Genomic DNA, 27,148 nt, shown 5'->3' with positions numbered 1-27,148 from the left:
AATTCTTCTGGCATTTTATGAGTCAATTTAAGTACAGCTAGGATCTCACATTTAGGACCTGTTAGTCAATGATCACTGTTTTTAACAGATGCATGAATGACTTCTGTGCTTCAAGTAAAGATAAGTAAAGACAGCATATAAAATGTGCTACTCTTCTTCTTATTCTTTCTCCTCTTCCTCCTCCTTCTCTTCCTCCTCCTCTTCCTCCTTCTGTCCCTCGGTCTCTCTCTGTCTCTCTCTCTGTCTCTCTCTCTGTCTCCTGTCTCTGTTTCTCCCTTCATTCCCCAAAGGCTGAGGGGAATGAACAACCTCTGATTCAATGTTCAGCTTTTGTACATATCACACTAAGGATCAGCCATCATTACAAAGCAAATGTCAAAGTTCTCACTTAATCATGTTGGCACACTTATCAAGAGAGATGTCAGTCCCCTGATGCAGAGAGGGTACAGTCACTTGAACTTACAAAAAAAAAATTAATTAAAATATAGTTAAAGGAACTAGTGAGAAGTAGTTACTTGATTAATCATCCACACTGATGTCTAAAACTCCTCACACTACACCCACCACTAAAATTGTTTTTCCCCAAGATGAACAATGCACAATGTTTTCCAATGAAATGAAAGAAAGTGAAGCACTCCTTTTAAAGTACAATTTGAGGGAGGAGGGTGAGATCCTAAGAGAAACAAACCAAGTGTTATGTGCATGCATAATTACAATGTGCCAATAAAAGTATAAAAGAAATTAAAGGGAAAAATATAATTTGAATATCCAAGGCACTTTTAAGCCAGAATTGCCTGAGGAATTTAAATGCAAATATTGCTTAATAAAATAACTTATCTAATAATGTTTTTACATAGCACATCATTATTGTTGCTCTATGCCTACTAGAATAGAGTCAAACAACAAGCAACAAGTTAAATGATTTGTAAGTGCAAATGACCTTTCTTCAGAAGACCTACGCCACAGTCACGCTCCCTGGTTCTCTAGTTAGCCTGAATTGATGTCAGGAGGAAAAGTAATGGGTCACTAATGACTGCCTTGAGCTCCACTCCCACGCAGCATTTCCCCTGCAGAGGTGAGTCAGGATGAAAACCTAGAAGAAGCAGTTACCAGGGAGGAACCCCATGCCTAATTCAATACCATTACGCACATGCAAAAGGTGCCAGGGCCTTATATAAGGGATAAATAGATTTGTCCTTTTCAAGTATTCCACTGCGTGGACAATGGCAGGTTAGGATTTTCATCATGAGCAAAAGCAGTCCTAAGAGAAAGCTTGTAGGAATCACCATATCTGCTTTTTATAACAAATATTATTCAGCTGAACAAGAGTCAGATATTTTTATTTTCTTTTTTGCTATAGTAGATAAAAAAAAATAACATACGACCTGCCAAGGCCTTTTCTCAAAGTATTGCTGTAACACAGTGTTTGGTGAAAAACAAATAAAAGCACTAATCATGATAAAAGATGAATTTTGGAGTCCTTTCCTAGCTTATTGTTTCATTTAGGGTTGTGGCAGTTTTGTAATCAACCAGTGTGTTTCTTAAGGAAAAATACTAAGTGAATCATCTATGAGAAAATCTCAAAGAGTAAATGGTGCTTCTTGGTGGAGACAGTTAAGTAAAAGATGTGGAATGGAATTCACCAACATACTCAGAATCCTGCAACTCTATCAAAATTCTAAAAGAACTCCTAAATATTCAATGATAGATCTTAAAGAACAGGCACCCTCTCCTGACAATTCCTGCCAGAAAATCAATTATCTTCAAGATATTCAGGTGAATTTTTTGGTTTAAATCTCAGTTAAAGTCCTTTAGCTAATAATAATGATGTGCCTGTAGTCCCAGCTACTTAGGAGGCTGAGGCAGGAAGACTTCCTAAGTCCAGGAGTTTGTGAGCAGCCTGAGCAGTATAATGAGATTCTGCCTCAAAAAGAAGAAAAGAGGAGAGGAGAAGAGAGAGGAGGAGGAAGATGAGTATGACGAGGAGGAGGGATAGAGGGGGAAAAGGAAGGAATGATGAAGGGAGGGTTTGAAATTAAGTAAAATATTAAAATTATATAGTTCTATAACTATATACATCCTTAGAAATAAAGTTATCTTATGTCACATTTTAAGAAAGTAAAACCCAGAAACATTTTGTGATTTGCCTGAGGCACCTGTCTAGTTTACTTAAAGTCTAGCATTATGAAACGATGGATGGATAACAAAAGTAGTTTAAGGAAGTTAAATACTGCCACCTTCATGCATTTCCAAGCATCAATTCTAAATCAGAGCCTGCAACATAAGGGATATTACTTAAGATAGAGTTAGATACCGGTAAGCATTTTAAAATGTGTAAGAGAAGTCTGACTTCCAGCAGAACTTTCTGGGAAGTTCTTTCTAGAGCAATCTTTCTTCTTTTGTATGGTACTTGAGATTAAACTCAGGGGCATTCTACCTCTGAGCTACACCCCTAAACCTATTTTGACTTTTTTTTCTTATTTTGAAACAGAGCCTCACAAGAATGCGGAGGCTGGCCACGAACCTGAAACCGTCCTGTCCCAGCAGACCAAGTACTGGGATTACAGGTGTGCAACACCACGCCTGGCTACTGGCTCAGTCTGTCTTTATCACATATATAAAGTTTTTCTTGTAGCACAACCATAGAAAAGTTCACAAGACAAAGAGTTAAGTCTCAAGAAACAAAAAGACTCTGGGGAGAACAGTAAGAAAGCCACTTTGGGCTCATCAATGGCACCTTTAACAAAGATGTAAATGCATCAGGACATTCCACCAAGTTTTGATCCTTAATAATTAAAGAGTTTCTATGCCATGTAAAGAAACACACAGGGCATAAATTTTAAAATTATGCCAAAGAGTAATTACAATATATACATTGTGAACTGTGGATATAATTGAATTCAACCATATTACCCAATAGAGAGATCTGACTTTAAGGATTGGACTCATTCTTTAATAATTTTTTACAGCTGTAAAATATAAGAGGTCTCTCCTCCCCAGCTCAGAGAGGTGTTGAAACCGAAGCCGAAGATGCTCTGAGAGGTCCTTGTATAGGACATACCTCCCGTAAAAGTCCTGGCTAGGTGACATTTGATGAAATGCCAAATCCCAAGTGCCCAAGTCTACTGGGGATGTTTTGCTTATTATGCAGCAGTTTGAAGTTAGGGACTCAATATGCATCTAACTCCACAAAGTTATTAACTGTATTATATAATAAATGCTTTCTGATAACTCACAGGGAAAAGATGTCAGTGTCATTTCTAAAGTAAATAAGTTGTGATGGTTAATATCTTAGCCTAAGCCTGACCTTGACAAAGTATGATTCTCTTTGAGTTATCGCACTCATTGTTTATAGGTTATGACTTTAGTCATGTCATTCTTCTAACTCTATTTTTAGGAATATTTCTGGTGTATCTTTGTAACAATTTTCCTTGAAGCACATTTTGTAAACTTTGAACATTTCTGCTATCTTTAAAAATACTTAGCCTGCATTTGATAGATTTTGTTTGATCCTATTTGCACAATCATACATCATGGTACAAATCTGAGAAGGTGTGAATTTGACTCAGTATATACTGATTGCAAAAAAGTTTACAATGAATGCCAATATAATTAAAAGTTCTTAAGCCTCTTTTTCTTTCAATTTCTAAGTGTTTAGAATTACTCATGCAAGCTGACAATATTTTTTTAGTGTGACACAAATCTTAGATTCTGGAATATATTAAGAAAACTAAATTTAGGAAACATAGACTGTCACTACATTAGAACAGATTACTCATACAAAAGCTTCAGAAAAGAGAATATCTCTAAAACACAGATTACTCCACAAAACAGCAGCTATCTTATTCAAGCACAAATCTCAAGGAATTGCAATTTTGAATTCTTGTGTTCTTGCCACCACATGAATTTCCAATTCTCAACCTTCATCAGTCAAAATAGTATTTCTGGCATTTAGAACTAAATCACAGGGCTTTCAATGCCATAGAAATTAGGATCTAAATTATTTATTAGTCAGTGCTCAGAGGTTGTAAATGGGACACATTCATGTTCAACATCAAATGGCTAGGAAAAAAATAGGATTGAAGTACAAGTTTACAATGATTTCTATACCAGAAGATGAGAAATAATTTTTAATTTTTAAAATGCAGATCGCCCATAACTGTCATCTTTCTCCCCCTCCTCATGACACATAAACTCAGTGATCTCAGCATGTAGCTGCTTTCTCTCTGCACCCCGAGGCATTCCTGGGCATTTTAAATCTATCGGGGCCCATCTGCACCTCACCAGGAACTTAAAAACACTGACAGGTACAAGAAAAATTCTAGTTCTCTGCTCTTTATAAGCTAATTTACAAATGTCTCAATGTGGTTATATTATTTTATCCTACAGATATTGCTGTTTGTGTTTGACAGCAAATAAGATTTCCTTTAATAGCAAAATTATGAGCATACATCTCAGAAAAGCATCTGAACTTCTGTGTACAAAAGGCACCCGAGATTAATCACAGAACACTGCCTAGAAGTCTGTACTGACAGCGTTAATCAACAGCATGAACTTAACCATGAGCAATTCTTCCATGAGCTCGCCTTCCCTATTTTGAAAGATGAAAAATAAATACACGCATGCACATGCACAGTTATTGAAAAATAACGACCATAACAGAACATATTCTAGCCATCTACTACGTTGGCTTGCAAGACACTTTTCTGAATGGCTCATGAAAATACTAGTGTAATCAATTACTTACATCCAAAATCATTATCCAGGCATATAGACCTTGGCTGGTTACACTGTCTGATCCAACCTCATGGCTACTCTGAGAACACATCAAGCAAAATGTAGCACTCCAGTACTTACAGACTGCTCACGGATAACACCATCTGGGGAAACCTTTTGCATTTAAGATTAAAGCCCGCACACAAGGTTTATTGTTAGCCCCGGCATGCTAGAGGGAATGGGAGGCAGGTGAAGGGAAGCGCTTACTTCGAAAATGCTCTGAAGCATAATAATAGACATCCTCATAGCCCTCGTGGTAATCCTCTTCTGGTCTGTACTTTTTGCCCTTTCTTCTCCTAGATCTTCGAATCTGCTTGACAAAACCCAGGAAGCGGTCCATGTCTGGCTCACCGGGCAGCCCGGCTCAGCCAGCACCAGAGCCAGAGCGCAGCGACGACCCGGCTGCTTGGGAAGCAGCGGGAGCATGAATGAGCAAGCCAAGCCAGGACAGGACGACCCTCTGCCTCTACGCTACTGTCACAGAAGGGACTTTAGCCACGGGAGGGAGGAGTAACAACAGAAGCATCAACGACCCAGCAATATGGGTTTAACTTGGCAAGATTTCTCATCAAACTGTCAAATCTGCAATTTTTTTAAAAAAGGGGGTAGGGGAGAGAAAGTGAAATGATCGTGAAAAAGTGGGAGAGAAAAAAGAGCAAAGCTTCGGACTTAAAACAGTTTCAAAACAAAAGTTGAAGAGATTGAGCGGAGACCAGAGGAGTCCCAGCAGTAGAAAGCCACTATCCAGGTCTCCACCATCAGGGGCAGAGTAGCAGGGAAGAAAGGGGCGGGAAGCGCATTAGTCAATGGACTGAACCAAATCCCAGACCTAACTGACTTTCCTACCTGCTCATTCCACCCCCTGAATCTTAGCACCTCTTATCCCAAAGTGCAGTGGGCCCTAGGGAAACTTCTTGCAAAGCTATTGTTTTGCAATGGGCAGATGGATTAACTCTTTAGCTCTCTGAGTATCACATTAATGAGGAGCAAAGTGGTTCCATCCATATGCATGGCCCTCTTGCTGACAAGAGTGTGCTGTATGTGTTAATTGGAGCAGCAGGGAGAAGGCTCAGCAGCTGCTTCCAAATGACACGTTTACCCACTGGGCATTAATGTATTCCAATCGCTGTTTGATCTAAATATTAAAATGCACTTCAGAGAAGCCTCTCATAGGCTTAGTAACAGCATACCATAATCAGCAAATAAAGGAAAGGCATGGTTTCAGGAAACTGAAATACAAATAACCTAACTCTCCTTGCACTAAACTCAATTACAATTCTAGGTGAGTTGGACTTTTTATTCTTTTTAATGTGAAAGCAAATGAGCTAAAGAGAAAATAAAATTTAATTCTTCTTGGTGAAGATGGCAGAGGGAGAAAAGTTTCGAAATATGCTTATACCCTGTTGATTTTTTTTTTAAAGTCACAGAGTTAAAAGACAAAAAATTAAGTAGGACAATCAGAAACACTTCTGAGATGATAAAAGTACTTAAATCTAGACAGTGTTCATAATAGATAATCTCTTTTTCTCTAGCTTTTTTCTCCTTCGACTCTTTAAGTAGATGGAATTTTTTCACACCAGGAAAAGTTTGATTTGTTTACAATGTAATTAATCAATTATGACAGTGAATTACCTAATAAACTAATGACATTTTGTAAGACCATGTTCTCAAAAACATAATTTTGAAAAAGTGCTACTTACTGTATAAAACTCATTAAACACCCATGTAATATCAAGTTTGTAGAACCATTTAAGAGGCAACTGATTATAATTTGCCAGATTCACAAGCAATTTGTCTCTCTTCTGGATTTAGACCATTCTCTATTTTCAAATATAAATCACTAATGATGAAGTAGGGAGAAATTTAGAGAGGCACTCTTCAGGAGCCAAGCACATTACAGCTCTGGAATGTGTGAAGTTACTTTCAATAGTTCCATGAATTTTGCCTATTTCCTAGAGATGTCCCATTTTTTATGCCATAGGAAAGAGTTTGTGAAGAGAAGCACAAACTTAATGATGCTGACAAAAAAATGCTATAAAATGTTTTATGAACATCTTTAAACAAAATACCACTTGTACTTAGGTTCCAAATCCTTTCTTCACTATCCTGACTCCTCAATCAAAACAAACAAGTACAATTAAAAACTAATGAAATAGAAATGGAAAGATCTGGATTCTAGGCCTTGAACAAGTCACTAAATAAATGAGAAAAATAATAATACATAATATTTTAATTTAATCTAACAGCTTTATAATGAGCTGTTATACTACTATGAGAGAATAGAGAATAGAGAATATATAACTTCAGTAGAAAGAAGGCACCGTTTGCATAGAACAACTTAAAACATTCCACTAGAGTTTACCGATTTTTAATTTTAGTATGTAAAGAGACTTTTTCCTCAAATGGTATTAAGTAAACATATTTGAACAAGAATCAATTCAGACAAAGTAATAAAACCTCTATACTTAAATGTTTCTTTTCAGGAATAAACAGAAATCGTACTTGAGCAACTTTCTATTCTTTGCTTATTTTTGAGAAATTTTATTTGGAAAGTTAACATTTCAGTATTAACTTGTAATGATAACAGTTTTTATACAAGATGTGGTTGTGGTACTGGGGAGGAATTTAGAGGTTAACCTTTATATGGGGAAGGGTATGGGAGAGGGTGTAACAACCTTATAAAAGGAATCAGATGCTTAGGAGGCAGGAAAAGGGAAGCTGTCATTTAGAGGTCTAGAGCCCAGTATCTCTCAGTTTTTCCCAAATTCTATTCTAAGAGTCATGTTCAGCAATACAAGGCCAACCTATAATCTCTAAGACCTTGCTATTATGCTGCAGTTGGTTCATAGCTCAGACTGTCAAACTAGCACAGCACAGTCCAGGCCCATTCAGTAAGGTGTACCCGGCTTCTGTAGACTCTCCCCTTCTCCCCATCAGCACAAGCACTGGTGAGTGATGCTCTTACCATTGATGGTGCACCACAATCTAAACAGATGGCTGGTTTAGAGGTTGCAAATGGCAGTTCACAGGACAAACATCTCTCACAAATATGTTTTGTTTGGCTCTCCAGAGTGTTTGGGGTTTTGCTAGTGTTTATTTTTTAAAATTGAGCTCAATGCTAAAAGTCAGAAGATTTCACAAATAAATAAGGCATTTGATTTTTTCTTGAAACAAAAGATTTGGCAACTCTAGGCACAATTCCATAAGACAACTATTGATCAGAGCTGAGAGGTGGCTGTCACCATAAATAAACATGTACTTTCCATTTAGCTACAGTCCCCTCCCCTGGGACCAAGTCTCTCATTCAGTTACTTCCTGGCCCCAACAGGCATTTCTGCATGTGGACCATGGTTTAGGTGCTATTGTGACTAGCCAGTCCCTAAACACTCATTACTTTAAAAGAAATGGTAGCACCACTCTATTTTCATATGGCGAAAACAGGTTGGTTTTAGTTTAACTTAATGTTCACTAAACTATAATATTAAACTCTTTTAACAATGTGTTTGATGAGAAAAGAAGTAGATCAAATTATCCAACAAAATCCATTTCAAGCATGAAGAGCAAATATAAACATATATGTGTATATTTAAAGAGCAGTAATTATTTTTCTTCTGGGAAATAGGCAATTATTTGTACAGCATTTGCTTGGTTTCCATACCCTTCTGAAATAGATTCTCCCTCCCCTAAAGGGAACAAGTGGACCAACAAGTGCAATGAAATCTCTAATTCACAGTCTCTCCTAGATTATTGATTAAGCAATGATTACAATATTTTCTGAGTGGCAATATGAAACAGTCTTCTAGAGAAATCTATTTTTGGGGGGAGTGGTTACTGAGGATTGAGCCTAGGGACATTCTACCTCTGCGCTATTCTCCCAACCCTTTTTATTTATATATTTTTTTATTTTAAAACAGGATCTCCCTAAATTTCTGAGGCTGGCCTTGATCCTGCAATCCCCCCTCCCAAGTACTGGGATTATAGAAGTACACCAGCATGTTTGGCTTAGAGAAATTTTTAAGCAATTAAACTATTTAGTCTTTGTAGAGGTGGAGATGTCTGCACGTGATGCCAAGAACCTTGGCAGCCTAGCTGGGATGTGAGGAGAGACACATGCTGCTGGAAAACAGCAGAATGGGAAGCAAAAGCACTCTGGGCCTCTGCAGTGAGGGTTGCTCTTAACCCTGTTCATGCAGCAAATGATTGGTAATGCCTTCCCTTGCTAAATAAAAGACACAGATCATGTGAATCATGCATACATAATTTAAGCACAAAATGTCTTAATACTAATATATACTTAAATATGTTTTTAATAATATGTATTTAAATAAATGCATCTGAGGGCTTATCTGCAACAGAAGATACAGTTAGATCTTGGCAACTACTCCGAGTGCACAATTTCAAGTTTAAGAGTTGATCAAGAGCATAATTTCAAATTTAAGAGCAGATCAACAGCAACTCTTAAAAGGAAAGAAAATACAAAGGTGAATATCAGAATAAAAATGTGTCCCTTGCATATTAAAATTGTGAAAAATATCTTATGCCTATACAACCTTCTTAGCTACTAGGCTCAAATAATTATGGCTTTCACTTATAGGAATATTTATTCATATGAGTAGTTGAGAGCTGTATAGGATGGAAGGCAACATTCCAGTTTGCAAGTATTCCTTCCTCGGTTCAGTACTTGTAGCATCTCAGGCTGCGGTCCATGGAGATCCAGCAACCCCACATGCCTCACCTTATATTCAGCATTGTAATACACCAAAATTCAGGGGGGGGGATGCTCATTAGTTTTAGAAGACTTTTTCCCTGAATAATTTCAGAGTGGGTTCCAGTTTGACTCTGCCCAATCACTAATCATTTTGATTGTTCATTAAATGAAGTATAGTGCCAACTACCTAAACAATAATATAATATATATACATATATATGTACATATAATATATATAAATATAGCACTATATAATATATAATATATAATAATATGCAATGAATATTATATATTTATAAATATATAATATATATTTATATAAATATATTAATATATAATATATAAATATGATATAATAAAATATAGCACTGATTAAAAAGTCTTTTTAAAAAGTTGTGAAGCTTCATGGGACCTGTTTAAAGTCCATGTGCTGGTTCTGAAAAAAATATATATATATAGTGTGTGTGTGTGTGTTGATTTGCAAATTGAAAAGTAAACTAAGCTAATTCATCCATCTGTAAAATATTTCAAGGTCGACCCTCCAATGATGACAAGATTTTGAGTTAAAAAGACAGTGGGGGACAGTGCTTAGAGTTTGATAATGTTTGCTTACTGAGCGTGAAATGAAATTTAACTGTGGCATGTCTGCATTTGTAAATTTATTGTGGTTGTTTAGACTACTTGCAAAATGAAATGTCAGGCAGTCATTCTGAGATTCAAAATGCATTAGGCTCCAAAGGGCTCAGATAACAGAGGTTATTCTTCCGGTATTCAAAGATTGGTTTTCTGGTTTCCTACCATATAGAATAATTAGTACATTCATTCAATAGATAAGTATGGAATGAACACAGGAGAATAAAAGTAAATGCAAAAATAATTTCTAAATTTAAAATGCTAAGTATACCATCTAAATATTATAAGAGTTTTAAAAACGTTCATTGTATAAGAATTCACATTTTTCTTTGAAGGTCCAATATATCTTAGGAGAAAAGATTTGGATGAGACTTTCAAGTGATGAAAAATATAGCACTGATTAAAAAGTCTTTTAAAAAATATTGTGAAGCTTCATGGGACCTGTTTAAAGTCCATGTGCTAGTTCTGAAAAATATATTACCAAATGGCTTCTACATCCTATAAATTCACCTCTTTTTTCCCCTTTCCTCCTTCTTTTCTCTCCCCAGTTTGTACTTTCAAGCTACTTAGAAAGCAAAAAAAAAAAAATCTATTTTTAAATGGAACACATTTAACTATAAGTTTGCTTTTTGGTTGGATGGGTGGTTGACTTACCAAAGCACTGAATATCAAAAAGCTCAGGTTTTTTCATTGACTCATTTGGCTATAAAACATTTTCTTGGTATTTAAAATATTTTCCTATCCTCTCACTTTTTACAAGTTTTCATGACTAATGTAACATAAATTTATTTTCTTTTCTTTCCTTTAAATGCTTTGACATATGATTCAGTACCCCTTACCTTCTTTGCTTTCTTCCCTTAAAGTTATTTTTAGACCCTAATCCTAGCTACCATTTACAGGCACACTTAGCAGAATTGCTATCAAGTGTTTTAAAGTAGTTTGAAATTATTAAAAACATTTTTTAGGGAGCTGCCCATCCAATTTGGATTAACCAGTGCTCTTGATTTCCTATATACTTTTGTTACTGAACTTTTGGCTGGTTCAACCATTTGTTTGTTTATTTATTCATTCAATTGCTCCATACACACTTACTGCAAATTAATATTTCTTGTGTCATACTGGGAACTGAATCCAGGGGTGTTCTACTTCTGAGTTACACCCCCCGGCAATTTCTTTTATTTTTTAAAACTTGAAACAGGCTCTTGCTAAATTGCTGAGGCTGGCTATGAACCCGAGGTCCTCCTGTTTCAGCCTCCCAAGTACTGGGATTACAAGTATATACCATGCCACTGTGCCCAGCCACAAATCAATAATCTTTTACAGTGAGTGTGAAACAGGAAATGGAGGGCAAATTCTCAGCCAACATTCTCCTTGATAGGTTGTAGATGTAAATTAAGAAAAGAGTTTAAAACCATTAACTCAAGTGAATATCTGTGGCTTTTAAGGATTCATTTATTCACTCTATAAAATGTGTTTAGTGCCTGACACATGGCACATGCTTAATCCAGGTCAGCTCTGACCAACCTCTAGAGCTGGCCTTATTTCATATCCTTGCAGGATTTTGGTGTTTGACACACTTTTCAGGGAGAAAATTGTAAAGCCCTTGTATAATTCACGTAGCATGTTTTTCCATGAACCACGAATAATGTGTGCTCATCTCACATGCCATCTGATTCAGTCATCTGACAAATGTGTACTGGGTTCCCCTAGTCCCAGACACTGCTCACACTCTGAAGATACAGCAGTGCACATGTGGGGAAGGTCCCTATGCTCAGAAAGCTGAAAGCTGTACTCTAGGCGAGCAGAAACAGATACACACAAGCGAGCCCCTAATCCCACACGATGATGAGAAGTGGCAGGGCGATACTGATGAAAAGGGACTGTGAGGCTTTATTATTGAAGGTGGGAAGGTGGTCTGGGAAGACTGTCAGCAGAAGGAGATAAAATTTAAGCACAGGTAAACAAGACAAGGAGATCCATGCATGCAAAATCTAGGGCAATACATCTGACACAGTGAACAGGAAGGACAGAGCGCTTGGCGCTAAGCCGGACAGGAAGCAGTCACACGGGAGACAGGTGTGAGGAGAAGCTGAGGGTTGGGCAGGGAGCCGCACACCCCCGTACTGCAGCCAGAAGGAGCGAGAATTGCGCAGTTTCATTCTCTATTTGTTGATAGCACACTGTAGGATTTTGAGTAGGTAAATAAAAGTATGTGATTTACATTTTGTTTGTGTGTGTGGGGGGGTATTGGTTATTGAACCCAGAGGCATTTGACCTCTGAGCAATACTCCGGGCCTATTTTACTTTTTACATTGAAACAAGGTCTCCCTAACTTGAAGCGGGCCTCACTAATTTATTGAAACTGGCCACAAACCTGTGATTCTCCTATCTCAGCCTCCCAAGTACTGGGATTATAAGCGTGCATCACTGTGTCCTGCATCTGAGTTACATGTAGTATAATCATTCTGGTTGATTACTGAGAATGAACAAGAGTAGAGATAAGGTTCTGAGTTAGAAAGACATCAAAGGTGACTTGTTGGCCTTGCATTTAAACAACTGGAAGGGTAAGACTGTTTACTCAGAAGGGAAAGAGGACAGAGGTATGGGTTTGAAGGCTGTGCTATAAAATAGTTTATATACTGCATATCAATTTACTATGCATATTGATTGCTATACTATAAGTTTTGTCCTGCTTGTCTGATGTAGAGCATGTTATTTAATTGTCTTGTGCTGCTTCCTTATTGACAAATAAGGATAGACAATAGCACCAAGTTCACAGGATTGCTGTAAGGACTAAGTACATACATGAAGCTTTTGGAGACTGGCCCATAGTAAGAAATATTTCAATGGTTTATTGATTTTGTTGCTGTTGGTGGTGGTGGTGGTAGTGGTGGTGGTGGTGGTGGTGGTGGTGGTGGAAGTTATTTTACTGGAGAAAGGCAGCTCTCTATTTTTATTAACCCTATTATAGCTGCTCTTCACATATCCGAATAATTAGCATATTAACAGTAAGTTAAAGGAGAAACTGTCCTTCTCATTGTTATATGGTGAGTGTATACCACAAAATTTTAAGCCTTATTTATATAAACAAATAGTTTACTGAATACTTAACATATGTCCAGCAACACTGAGTACTATCTATAGCACAAGAACCAAAAAGCATACAGTGAGCATGCCTTAATGAAGCTATTTACTTGGGGCCAGAGAATGAGAGTTTACAGAAAAAGAAAATAAAGAAAATCAGTAATGGTGATATTTATACCCTTTCTTTATGTGTATCTAGTAAGTGTTCCATACAAATGTGTTTAAACAATTAAGCAATTATTGTAATACCATTTTCTATTACTAACTAAGGACAAGGGGGGAGCCATAAGATACGAGTGCCAGAACCACCTGAGGAAGAGTTCCTTCAGGTCCTGAAGCCCAGCTCAGGCCCTCCCTCTTCCCACCTTGCCCATTGCTCACCTGCCCCATCTTTCCCAAGGGGCCTGGGCTTGAGAGCTGCAGCCTCCCGGAATTACTCCACTAGTTAGGATATTGTTTCAGGAACTTTAACAAATTAGTAAGAGTGGATGAATAAGATGGGGGATTTGCTTATTTTTGTACTAAAATACAAGTTGGCAGGTGGTAGCTAGGAGGTAGGAGAGAGGAGGAGGCATTTCTGTCTGAAGTCATCCAGGATCTGGGATCCTTCTATCTAATAATTTGGACCCCGAAGAGTCCTTATAGTAATGAGCATGACTTACCACCACGGAGGCCAAGTTCCACCCAAAGGAAGAAGGAAATACATAGTAGTTTCCACTTAGGAACAGAACCAGCAAGTCGTGCCTGTCACTTCTGCTCAGATGCTGTTGTCTTCTGGCAATACCTTATGCAACTGAGGAAAACTGTGTTTTCTCTACTGGCTGGCTCTGTTCAGGAGTTTGTATTAACACAGAATTGGTCAAGAGGTCAACAGCCTGTGTCTCCTCACTGACTTTGTTGTAGCACTATTATTCTCTGCTATAAACAAGACCTTCTTGGACTTCCCTGAAACCAATCTAAAACTTTGTTCAGCAAAAAGTCAGGGCTTTATTCATCCTTGTTTCTCTGTGTAGCATAAAGTCTATCCTTGGATAGTTGCTCAAGTCCTGTGCACTGATTGCATCAAGGGCTATATTAAAATTTTATTTTCTTCTTACCTAGTAAGATAGTTGTAAGAATCTCATTTTACAAGTGTTTATGTTTATCCATTAAAGACCCAATAAATTATAAGCTTGATATATAAAGCAAAATTATAACTTATTACAACATATTATTATAATTATGACTTATGGTAACGCCTCAAATTCTTAACTTGTATAACAAACCATGCTGGTACATTTTAAGTTAATTCTAGAGCTTGAGGCTGCCAATTTAAAATGTAGCTTCAAACCCTACAGAGATGTTAGAATTTTAATTTGGCCAATAGTTACATTTTTACCCTATACCAATTAATATTTTCTGAGTGACAAGATACAAGAATTCTCAAGGTAAAGACTTAAACTTCTTATAGAACCTTAAAAACACTTTAGATAAAACAAAAACTACATGGTCAGTCACTTGTGCTCCTTAAATATTATCATATTATTTATCTCATAATTAGGAGGGCTGTCACTCTTTATATTTTATACTCAAGAACTGGGAGGAGGGAGCATAACATTTTAACCTATGTAAAGATCATTGAAACAAGATACAATTAAACTATTATTTGCAAAATATTATTTTTCATAGACATTCTTTCTCCAGAAAACAAATAGGGTTTTTACTCAAGGGTTTGAGGGGGGGGAAGCTAAGTTAAACAAAAATAGACAACAATAAAATGAATCTAGATGCAGACTCTATACCTTTGATAAAAATTAACTCAAATGGAGAATATACCTCAATATGTATGCAAAACTATAAAACATCTAGAAGACAAGAAGAGAAAATCTATGTGAACCTGAACACAATGGTGACTTTTAGATATAAAAACAAAGACTCAATAACTCATTATGAAAATACTGATAAACTGGACTTCATTAAGAATCTGCTCTGCAACAATGCCAAGAGAAAGAAAAGATAAGCCATAGATTTAAGGAGAAAGTACTTGTCAAAGACATACCTGATAAAGGACTTTTACCTGGAATATGTGAAGAATTCCTAACACTAAACAACACAAACAGCTCACTAAAGGAGAAATATTGATGGCAAATGATCATATAAGAAGTTGCTCCCCATTATATGTTATCAGGAAAATGCAAATTAAACAGCAATGAAGTAATACTTGTAATACTTTATATCTATTAAAATAACCAAAATACAGAACAGTGACAACATGAAATGTGTTGACGAAGATGTGGAGCAACAGGAACTCTCATTCATTGCTGAAGTGCAAAATGATACAGCTACTTTGGAAGACAATTTGGGACTTTCTTACAAAATTAAGCATACATTTGGCATGTGATCCAGCAATCATACTCTTTGGTATTACTCAAATGAGTTAACAACTTATATACACATGAAAACCTGCCCATGGATATTTTTTATTAAATTTATAACTGTCATACATGGAAGTAACATCTCTATCATGAAAGAATAAAGGAACTGTGGCAAATCCATCGACTGGAATATTACTTCAGTGCTAAGAAGAAATGAGTTATCAAGCTATGAAGGGACATGAAACAAACTTCCATGATATTGCTAAGTGAAAGAAACCAAACTGAGAATGCTACATACTTCCACCATGGTTCACTGATGAAGAATGCCCACGTGATGATCATTTCTTATGATATACAACTGTATAGCATTTGTGAAGAACAGAAACTAGTGAGAGAGTTCAAAGGATTAGTCATTCTCAGGGACTGGGGAGAGGAGAGATGAACAAGTGATACTCAGAGGATTTTAAGGTAGTAAAACTATTCTGAGTGATACTATAATGGTAGATGCATATCATTATATATTTGTCAAAACCTATAGAATGTAGAACACCAAGAGTGAACCCTACTCTTAACCAAGGACTTTGGGCAATGATGCTGTGTCACTATACGTTTATCATTTTTTTAAAATGCACCACACTGGTGGGAGTTATAATGAAAAGGCTATATATTTATGGAAATAGGAGGTATATGAAAACTCTATATTTTCTTGTCAATTTTGCTATAAATCTAAATCTGCTCTAAAATATCAATTCTATTTAAAGAGGACAAATTCAACCTAACATTTTCCCAGAACTTGTAGTAAAATGATAAACTTGGTTGAAAATTATAAACTTGGTTTTTAACTTGGTTAAAATTTAGCAAGATCTTTTATTTGGCATTGTTGTTTAAATTTATAATTAAAATAATGAGTACATTGAAAATGGGGGGGAAAGATTGTGCATCTCAGCAAAAAATATAAAAAGCTATATATGATTAAGTGTCTTAATTGTTATTACTTTATAGATACCATAAGGACTTAATTTAGAAGCACCATGGCATGATACATGTGGCAGTTTTCCCTTAATGTGAAAAACAAATATTTAGGTTCTGTTTGTAATTTTGTAGCTTACACTGAGAAAAAATTTAAATGTCAGCATGCAAAAAAGACAAAAATATGAATATTCTAGTCAATGTAACTTAGCTAAAATTATGTCTTAACTTTCAGTGGTGCTAACTAGTCTGCCCAGAGAAATTGAGGCAGTAGAAACCTGAAAGCTCTCTTACTCTTTCTCACTCTTCTGGGTTTTAGTAGTAAGTGAACCACTGAGATCATCAGATTCTCTTTTTCATTTGTCATGTGGAAGGAGGCAACTTGATAGAAAGGGGGGAGACTGAATGTGAAATTTTAGCCCTCATCTGAAAAAGGGGGCTTCTGTATATGTTTGCCCCCGCAACAAAAGGCAGAAGTTCTGTGGCAATCACATCATGGTTTAACAGAGTCTGTAGTGTCAGATTCTTTGTCAACCATGCTCATATTGTGATGAAGAACATCAGGGTGACGACCCTTTCTTACCGTGGACCAAGATAGAATAGAGGCCAAGTACAGTTCCAGTTCATGTGTGTGTGTGTGTGTGTGTGTGTGTGTGTGTGTGTGTGTGTACACAACCCAAGAAATGTGCCCCTTTTTCATTTCTTGATATTCATTAAGCATCATACAGTTGGATCATGTAGGTTAGCTAGGAAGAAGCAAAACAGTTGACTGTAAGTGAACTTAAGGTCAGAAGCCATACTGCAGGCTGCACAGAAGCAGGAGATCTCGTAGGAGGTGGTCACATCATTCTGTGTTCTCATTTTCACCTAAAATAGTTTATGTCTGACAAAACCATACTTTCTTGGCATATCTGTGAAAGGTTGCAAAGGTCAATATGCCATTCCTTTTAGAAAACCAAAGCCAGTGATGCAGAAAAGAAAAAAAAAAAAAAAAGACCTAGTAACTAGTTCTAGTAGAATCCACTAACTAACTGCATGACCTTGCTCAGCTTATTTAACCTTTCTGGATTTGTTTTCTCATCTGTAAAAAGAAGAGATTGAACAATGTGATGGTTTATGTGTTTGCTCTCTGATTCCATGTCCTCAGACATGCAAACATCTTGAATATCAGAATTTCCTAAAACATTAAGAATAGCATTAAGAACTGTTTTTTTTTTTTTTTTTTTACAATTATGTGTTCTTTGGTACATGTTCGTAATGGCTCTCAAGTTGCTGTCTTTATATTTGCTTTGGGAAATTAAATTCTTTGGAGGATGGAGATTTCTAGATTTCTATTTGGTTAATTACCCAATAATATCTTGTAAAGTGCTTTTCACATTAACATTTTCATGATAAAAATGATCAATGATAACTTAAAGCTTCTTTTGCCAAAGTATTAGTTTATAAGAAAATTATACCTCCATTAAGATTCATCTTTCTCCTCATCAGTATTTAGTATATACTCTGGCACTTAGTATATCTCATGTATCTACAGCAGACAAATTAAGACTTTTGTACTTTCACCAAATAAGAAAAATTAGAGATATTTAATAAAAGCAATCCTGAAAATCAAGCATGTATTCAGAAAACACCAACTATAATGGTAGGAAATTATTTTTTCTTACCCTAGATTTAGAGTATTGATTCTGGATAGAACTCATGAGAAAAAAGAGAGTTCTGAAAGGACTCCAGATTCACCACATACCCCAACACTTATTATGTCATATTTGGACTAAAATTCTTATCAACCGGACAGTTTATAACGCAGAGCAGCAAATGCCATCCTCAAATTCTGAAACAGGGAGCCTGCTGATTCTCAGGTGTAACCAAGGCTGATTCTGTTGAAAGCTCTGTCCTTTCCAGGAGTGTGGTCCCAGAAGTCATAAGAACTTCATGTTTCATTCTGTTTAAGCCTGACAAGTTCCCAAGTGTTAATAGCATTAGTCATGATATAATGTGACCATGGCAAAAGTGCCCTAAGTCGGCCAGGATATTTTAAAGGCTGGGTGGAGCACAATCCCTAAACAAAGGTTCAGGATAAAGCTTTTTAATTCTCAACCAGAAAATAAGACATACTCTCAAAGCCCCCTGGCCTCCTCGGGCCTCTACCTAACCAGCACACACAAGCTTTTATTATTATTATTTTATAACAAGTTTTACTTGGTAGCTCATTTGACCAGGATTTATTTTAACAACAGTATGATCATTACCTTTCTCCATGTGACTTTATACAGAAAGCATAAGAAATTATATACAGTTTGCTTATCATCAGTTGCATTTTTTCTGGTGATATAGATATGCCCCAATTTTTAGGTTTGGGGATAAGACACTAAGTAGTGAGCTGGGCATAGTGGTGCACACTTGTATTCCCAGTACTTGGGGGGCTGAAACAGGAGGATCCCAGGTTCAAAGCCAGTTTCAGCAATTTAGCGAGGCCCTCAGAAACTTAGTGAGACCCTGTTTTAAAATAAAAAATAAAATAGGTCTGGGGAGTGTAGCTCAAATGGGGAACACCCTTGAGTTCAAGTCTCAGTAGGCCAAAAAAAAAAAAAAAAAGAGAGGGATAGTAATTAGTAAGAACTTAGATCTTATTTGGTTGCCATCCTATTCTGTAGATGATTACATTTCAGACTTTTTGCAGGGCCCTGAATCTCTTTATCCCCCAGTTTCTTCATATGTAAAATGGGTATAATAATATTGCCTCCACCACCAGCTGTACATGGGAAATTAAATAGCTCTACACTGCCTGGTAAGTACTCATTTCCTAGAAAGTGCCAGTTGTCACTCTGTCACTGCTGCTGCTGCTGTTACTGTAATGAAATGAAGGGCTTGCCCTTTGAGTAACTAAAAGTAAACTACCTTTCTTCTTTTTCAGAGAATAAAACAACATTTTCAAATGTTACATGCATCCTATGTCCCTGGAATAAAAAATTTTGATTAAGATTCGAGGAAACAGACCTTCAACTAATATTGAAAGTCTTTTATGATGCCAGGGTACCTGCAAGGAAAAAGAAAAAAAAAGCAGATTGGCTGAAAAGTTAGCAAAATGTCATATTGTGGTAATTGGATCTAAGTCCTCAATTCCATTACTATTTCACATGCTAGTGGAGTTATAGATTTAAAACACCATCTAGAGAAATCCCTGCCCAACACATGCATATTAGATGAAAATAAAGTCACAGAAAATAAAAAAAATCATCATGTATTAAATTCCTGACAATGGAAAAATAATTTAAAAGTGAGAAGAGAGTGATTTTCCTTCAAAGCTTGAAATTTAAAGTACCATTAAATTGAATTAAAACTGAGGTGAAGGTAGGAAATTTCTTAAGTCTTAAATAAATCACAAGCTCAACTCCTCTTTTCAAAATATTCATGAGGTGCATTCTGTGTTTGTTTTATAAAAATGCATCAAAGAGAGTATAGGTAGAGGGAAATCATTATATGAACAATATACATCTTAACTATACTTAAATTTTCCAAAGTGATTAGCAGCTTGTTTGATGCTATCTTTCCTCCTCAAGGCAAGCTATCGAACGGATGTTGGGAGAAAAATGCACTGAATGAATTGGCAGTAATTGTTACATGAGAATATTATGCCCAGTTGGTGGCTTAAAATTGTACACATTTCTCATTTCCAGCTTCTCTGGGTCAAGGGTCTAGACAAGGCTTAGTATCTCACAATGCTGTAGTCAGAGTTCACCTGGGCTGAGTGCTTATCTGAAACTCAGCTGGAGAAGGGTCCACTGCTAGGCTTACTCAGGTTCTTGGCCGAGATTAGCCACAGATGAAGAGCTGAGAGCCTCAGTTTCTTGCTGGCACTCAACTGAAAGCTGCCCCCTGTTTGTAGAGGCTGCTCACCTCCTCAAAACCAACAAAGGAGAAAGAAAGAGACCTTAGTAAGACAGAATCTATTAATTAATGTAACATAACTTCATAAGTATGTAACCACATGCATTCCATCACCTTTGCCCCATTCTGTTGGTTGGAAGGAAGTTACAAGTCCTTCCACACTGAAGGGAAAGAACTCACCCTAGGGCAGGAACACCAGGAAGTGGGGGGCATGCATACCACTTAAGTCTGCACATACTCACAATAACCAGGTTATGGAACCAACCTAGGTGTCCACCAAAAGATGACTAAATAAAGAAAATGTGGTACATACGTGCAACAGAGTTTTACTCAACCACTAGAAAGAACAAAATTATGTCATTTAGCAGAAAATAGATGGAGCTAGAGAACATGCTAAAGGAGATCAGCCAGATTCAGAAAATCAAGGGCCACCAGAAAGCTATAAAGAGGGTACTTCATGAAAATGAGGTTGAGACCAATAGAATAGTCGGGGGAGGAGAAAATAAAAAAGAACTGAGGAAAAAATAGATCAAATAATATTATATTTGCACATAAATCTATCTCTACTAATGGCACTAGCATGTACAGGAAGGAATGAGGGGGTAAGGAGGGTAGGGTTTGGAGAGAAATCCATCAAAAGATGTTATGTGCATATATGATTGTAACACTTTGAATCCCATTACAATGTATAACTACAAGGCACCAATAAAAATTAAAATAGGCCAGGCGTGGTGGTGCACGCTTGTAATCCCTGCACTTGGGAGGCAGAGACAGGAGGATCACGCTGGTTCGAAACCAGCCTCGCTGGCTTAAGAGACCCTGTTTCCAAATAAAAATATAAAAAATAGGTCTGGGAATGTAGTCCAGAGGGTAGAAGGACTTCCAGGAACCCCAGTACCACCCCCCGAAAAAATTAAAATAGTCTGTCTGCAACATTCACTTATTTTAATTCTCAGTAGATTTGCCTTTTATGGAAGAGAAGAATGACCACATTGACTTGAAAAGCCTGAAAAAGTTTCCAGTCTCCATTTTCCCTATTTTACTCTTAATAATGAGCACCAGCTCTTTTGATGTATTATTTTTAAATCATTATTAAAACTAGCTATACATTTGCTTATCATTCAAAGTAAAAAAACAAGCTCTGTTTCATAAAAAATATGTCTTGATTATCCAGCCAATAGAGAATAAGGGGGTCAAGTTCTAGTTTTCTTTGGAGTTTGATTTGTGGTTGGAGAAGAAGAAAGCACAGAGCTGGCCCACCAGGGAGTGTTCACCAGGAAACACCCAGCCTCCAGGAGGCAGAGACATCACTGGCAAACCTCGCACTTGTCTTCAATCTGGGACTCCTGTGCCTCAGGGTCCAGATGGACCAAGTTATTTGCCCCAAGATCACATAATGTACCAGTTTTGTGGTGAGGCAATTATTTCATAACAGTCTTAACATTCATGAAATAACATTTTCCCCAGAGTTTTACTAAATTGTACAATTGTAGTCCTTGCAAATTGTAGGTGATATGATCACAATTACAGATAATGCAATATGTCATAATACAAGGTCAAAGGGACCACGAAAGCTATGTGAACAACAACAAAAACCCCACACACTAACAGCTACGTATGATACTTGGCACTGAATTCACCCTTCAAAATTCACCTGTTTATCAGTAGACTCATCTCCTAACCTCTCGATAAGCCAGACTGAAATGGTATGATTTGGAGATTACCAGCATTATTAATACCAACACTCTATAGCCCCATAGCTTTTACATTTTCAAACACATTCATAACTATTACCTTATTTTAGATAAGTAAAAGTAGAAATGAGTATAATTTGCCACCACTACTTTTAGTCTGATTTTTATTATAAGCAATAAAATAGAGTTTTGTCTCTACTTCGCAACCAAAATTAGTACTCTCACTCCAAAACTCAACTCCACCTATTTGCTCAGGTGAGAAATCCTCAGAATGCACTCTGCTTACCTACTATATTCTCCATCTCTCTCCTCCCTCTCTCTCTCTCTCTCTCTCTCTCTCTCTCTCTCTCTCTCCCTCCCTCCCTCTCCCTCTCCCTCTCCCTCTCTCACACACACATTCTCTCTCTCCCTCCCTCCCTCCCTCCCTCCCCCTCTTCCTCCCTCCTTTCCTCCCTCTATGGTGCTGAGATTAAACCCAGGGGCATGCTACCTCTGAGCTATAACCCCAACCCTACTTTGTATTTGGAAACAGGGACTCTTTAAATTACTGAGAGCCTCACTAAATTGCTGAGGATGGCTTCAGACCTGCAAATACTGGGATTTTAGGTGTGTACCACCACACCCTGCACTTTTTCTCTTACTCTAAACTTTTCGTTGCTTTCAAGTATGTTCTATATTTCATTCATTTGCTAGATGAGAGCTTGTGTTGATCAGCTTTCTGCCATCGTGATAAAAATGCCTGAGATTATCAACTTTATTTTCTTTTTGCGGTTTTTCATGTTTCTTTAATTTTTTTAAATTTATTTTTATTGCTGCATTGTAATCATATAGCTTTAAAAGAGGAAAGATTTATTTTAGTTCACAGTTTCAGTTCATGATAGCTCTACCCCATTGCTTTGGTCCTTGGCACTAGGCAGACCTCATGGCGGAGGCTGGGAAGCAAAGAGAGAGGGGAAGAGGCCAGGATCCCAATATTTCCCTCCAGGGCAAGGCCTCAATGACCTCACTTCCTTCCACTAGGCTCCACCTTCTTGAGTTTCCAACACCTCCCAGCAGCACCACAGGCTGGCAACTGAATCTTCAACGCAGGGCTCTTGGGGGACATTTTTATCCAAACTATAACAGAGTCTCACCAAGGGAAAGGATGTAACTTGTGTGGATTCTTGTTTGGGGTTGCTCCTGCAATGCCTCATAGATGTTCTTGTTCAGAGAATCACTCAGAGAAGCCAACAGATGGTCTGACATTTAGCAGCTGAAGGGGGATCTTCATCATTTCAGAGGCTGCACCTATTTTTCCCTATATTCATGTGACAAACAGAAAAAAATGTCTCCCTCCTTGTAAGACATTTGCTTCTTAATATGCAGTGCCTTTGACTGTGACTTTAAGAATCATAAGAGTAAAGACTATATTAAATGTCTAAAGGTATGATAAAGTGAAAAGCCTAGACTACCCAGGCAGGCACTATATGCCATCACATGTATCTTCATTGGAGAGAAGGAGAGGAGATTGTGAGGCAGATGAAAAGGGGGAAATGTGCACAGGAAGGTAGAAATTGGAGTGATGTGGCCACAAGTCAAGAATTCCAGCAGCCACCCAAAGCTCTCTAGAAGGACAAGGACCAGATTATTTTCCATGGCCCTCAAGAACATGGCCCTGCTGAACCTTCAATTTTAACTCCAGAAAATGCATTTTGGACTTCCGGCCTCCATAGCTCTTTAAGAAAAGAAATTTATATTGCTTTATGCCACCAGGTCTCTGGTAATTTGTTATAGCCATCACAGGAAATGAATATGAGCTCTCATCCCTTTATCCTTCCTTTCCCTAATCAGGAATCTAGGAATGACATGTGTTTCCCTCTCTACCCTCTGTCCCCAGGCCTACTTAAATTCCATCTCCATGAATATTTTTGTCCAATTTTTTAAAATGCATATCTTCATTGGGGTAGCATTTGAGAACTCATCAAGCATTTTTTCCAAACACCTGATCCTTGACCTGTACTGTGAGATAATGCCTATTGTCAACTCTGATGTTCAGTTTAAGAAGCTGGTAAGAGAGTAAGTCACCACCTAAACTTCATAGAATTTCATCTCCCCCTAACAGGTCTAGTAAGTAAATAAAACTCATATTTCCTGAGGCAGCCATTTGCTTTATCTGCCTCATCCTCCTCACACTAAGAAATACATTAGGTGGGGCAGTGGGCACAGACAGTGATGAACGCCTCGCCCAGGTGCCGGTGGCCAAGCTGGCTTAGGGCCAGGCCTGAATGCCCGCCATTTCCATCAGGCTTGCATTGACAGACCAGTCCACAGGCAGGTAGCCAGGTGTCCTGGCTTGTAATCCCAGTACCTGAGGCTGAGACTGGAGGATTGTGGGCTTGAGACAAGCCTCAGCAACCCGGTAAAACAAAAAAATTTCAAAACAAAAAAGAAGGCCGGGCGTGGTGGCGCACGCTTGTAATCCCCGCGCTTGGGAGGTGGAGACTGGAGGATCGCACAGGTTCAAAGCCAGCTGCGCTGGCTTAAGAGACCCTGTTTCCAAATAAAATATAAAACAGGTCTGGGAGTGTAGCCCAGAGGTAGAAGGCTTCCAGGAATCTCAGTACCACCCCCCCAAAAAAAGAGAGAGAGAGAGAGAGAGAGAGAGAGAGAGAAAAGAAAAAGGGCTGGGATGTAGCTCAGAAGTAGAATGCCTCTGGGCTCAATCCCCAGGACCATACCAAACACAAAGAGAAAGTGGAGTTGAACCTGGAACAAAGTTTATTTTCTATTGTCACTGGAAAATGTTCATTTAATTTCTCTATTAAAAAGGGAAAATGGGAAAAAAAGAAATACATTATATTACAGATGTGTAAACTGGACCTCAGAGATGTGAAGTTAAAGTCACACAGGCAGTAAGTCCTCAGGTCCATTTTTCTAGTTCATGAGCTCTCCAAACACTGCACTGCAGGTGGGGCTAGAGACCTAGGGACATCTTATTGCCATCATCAAAATGTACTAAGATTGCAAGCAGAGCTAGTATGCTTTCAGACCTAATTATGAGTCAAATAGCATTCTAATCATATTGTACATACTAGCCTTTAGTTCCCACAGCTACCTATGAGGAAGAAGGTATTGACTATTGTAATTGGCTGAATGACCACTCCCCCAAAACTGTCTACATCCTAAAACAATGACCTGTGAATATGCTATCTTGCTTGAATGGTAAAAAACAAGGCGCGGAGGGGGGGGGCGGCTTTACAGGTATGCCTAAATTAAGGACCTTGAGATGGAACAGAATTTTGTAAAACAGAGACAGGAAGGTTAAAGTCAAGATGCATGACAAAGAGCTGGCCCTGGTGGTGCACACCTGTAATCCTAGGATTCGAGAGACAGGAGGACTGCAGGTTCGAGGAGCCTCAGCAACTTAGCAAGATGCTCAGCAACCTGGCATGGCCATGTTTCAAATTAAAAATAAAAGAGGCTAAGGATATAGTTCAGAGGTAGAATGCCCTGAGTTCAATCTGCAGTAAAACACACACACACACACACACACACACACACACACACACACACACACACAGAGAGAGAGAGCAGAGGGTCAGTCAGGGGGATTTGAAGATATTAGGTCCTGACATATTGAGGGAGGAGAATAACGGCAAGGAAAGGCAAGGTCTTGGGGGCCTTTGACGGCGCAGGGAAATGCTGACACCTTGGTCTTGGCACAGTAAAATCCACTTCAAACTGCCAACCTCTAAAATCAAAAGAAAATAAATCTGTGTTGTTGAAAGCCACTAAAACAATTGTGGTGATTTGTTGCTGCAGAAATAGGAAAGTAAAATGATTATTACCCCCATTTTACAGGTGGAGACACTGAGGCATGGAGAAGTTACGTAACTGGCCCCAAAGTCACACAGTTATGAAGTGGCAGCTCCAGGATTCAAGCCCGGTGTCAGCCTCTCCTCTACCAACCCCACTGAGTTTCTTTCTTCCTTTTCTACCTTTCTTAAAGCACTGGTTGCCAGTACTCATTCTACCAATTTATGTTAAGTACCTTATTCATTCTCTAAATAACCCCAAAATATTTTATGAAGTGTGATTTTCGAACACTTAAAATATGTATTTTTCCCAAAATCATACAAAAGACACTCAAGATATAAAAGAAATCGGGGCAGCTCTGTGCTGATGGAAGGTGACAGAAAGCTGTGGAACTGATCCTGGCCGGCCTTCTCACCTGCACTCTTCCTGCATCCTAGACCCTCTTCAGAGGCCTCTGGAACCATCTGAAACGCATGCTGCAAGGAAGGAAGTTCTGAATTTCATTCCCATCAACTACTTGAAAACAGCCACCTAGACAGATTCTGATCTGCGCAGTAAGCTGCTATTTTATCTCCACAAGGTGACACTTGTCTCTGTTTTTCCAGGAATGTTGATTAGCTTATGCTGATTTATTCACATTAGCACTATGTTAATGTTATTGATATTTTCAAGGACTTTGAGATATCTTACATTAGCAATTTCTCTCTTGAATGACAGGAGGAAGAATGAATTGACTATGTCACCCCAGCTCTCAAAATGTAATACGTTGACCCAGTCAGGTCTCCTGGATATAGCTCAAAATTATAATAGCTAATGACTGTATGATTTACGTGTCCACACCAACAATGTTTAAAAGAAGGTATTTCATCTTCCACTTAGCAGTTTTAAAAACCGAGACACAGAGAGGTGAAATGACTGATTTCGTTGTGGTCATATAGCTAGAAAATGGCCATGCTAGAATCTGGATCCAGTTCCATCTACTTGACATACAAATTCTTTCTAGATTTGACACCAGGGAGGCATGTATTGTTGCCCTTTGTTAAGAGCATGTTTTTTTTTTTTGTTTGTTTGTTTGTTTGTTTGTTTGTTTTTGTGGTACTGGGGTTCCTGGAAGCCCTCTACCTCCGGGCTACACTCCCAGACCTATTTTATATTTTTGAAACAGGGTCCCTTACGCCAGCGCGGCTGGCTTCGAACCTGCGCGATCCTCCTTGTCTCTGCCTCCCAAGTGCGGGGATTACAAGCAT

At 37.9% G+C, this 27,148-nt stretch overlaps 1 protein-coding gene across 10 annotated transcripts in view; it reads right to left on the bottom strand.

The window, feature by feature from the left end:
• The window catches only part of GRIP1 (glutamate receptor interacting protein 1), a gene marked incomplete at both ends in the record, with an annotated part of 711,985 nt that overhangs the window by 428,442 nt on the left and 256,395 nt on the right, over positions 1–27,148 (bottom strand). For 5 of the 10 annotated variants that reach the window (XM_080705910.1, XM_080705918.1, XM_080705920.1 and 2 more), the window contains one exon: positions 4,984–5,116. The exons of the other annotated variants lie outside the window; for them this stretch is intronic. In XM_080705910.1, coding sequence (XP_080562036.1) covers positions 4,984–5,116 — 133 coding nt within the window. Of the gene's footprint in view, positions 1–4,983; positions 5,117–27,148 lie in introns of those variants that run through there. 10 annotated transcript variants of the gene reach the window in all.

Source organism: Muscardinus avellanarius (genome assembly GCF_963383645.1).
Source record: "Muscardinus avellanarius genome assembly, chromosome: 11".
In the NCBI taxonomy this organism is placed as follows: Eukaryota; Metazoa; Chordata; class Mammalia; order Rodentia; family Gliridae; genus Muscardinus; species Muscardinus avellanarius.
This window is presented reverse-complemented; position numbering and strand designations above follow the sequence as displayed.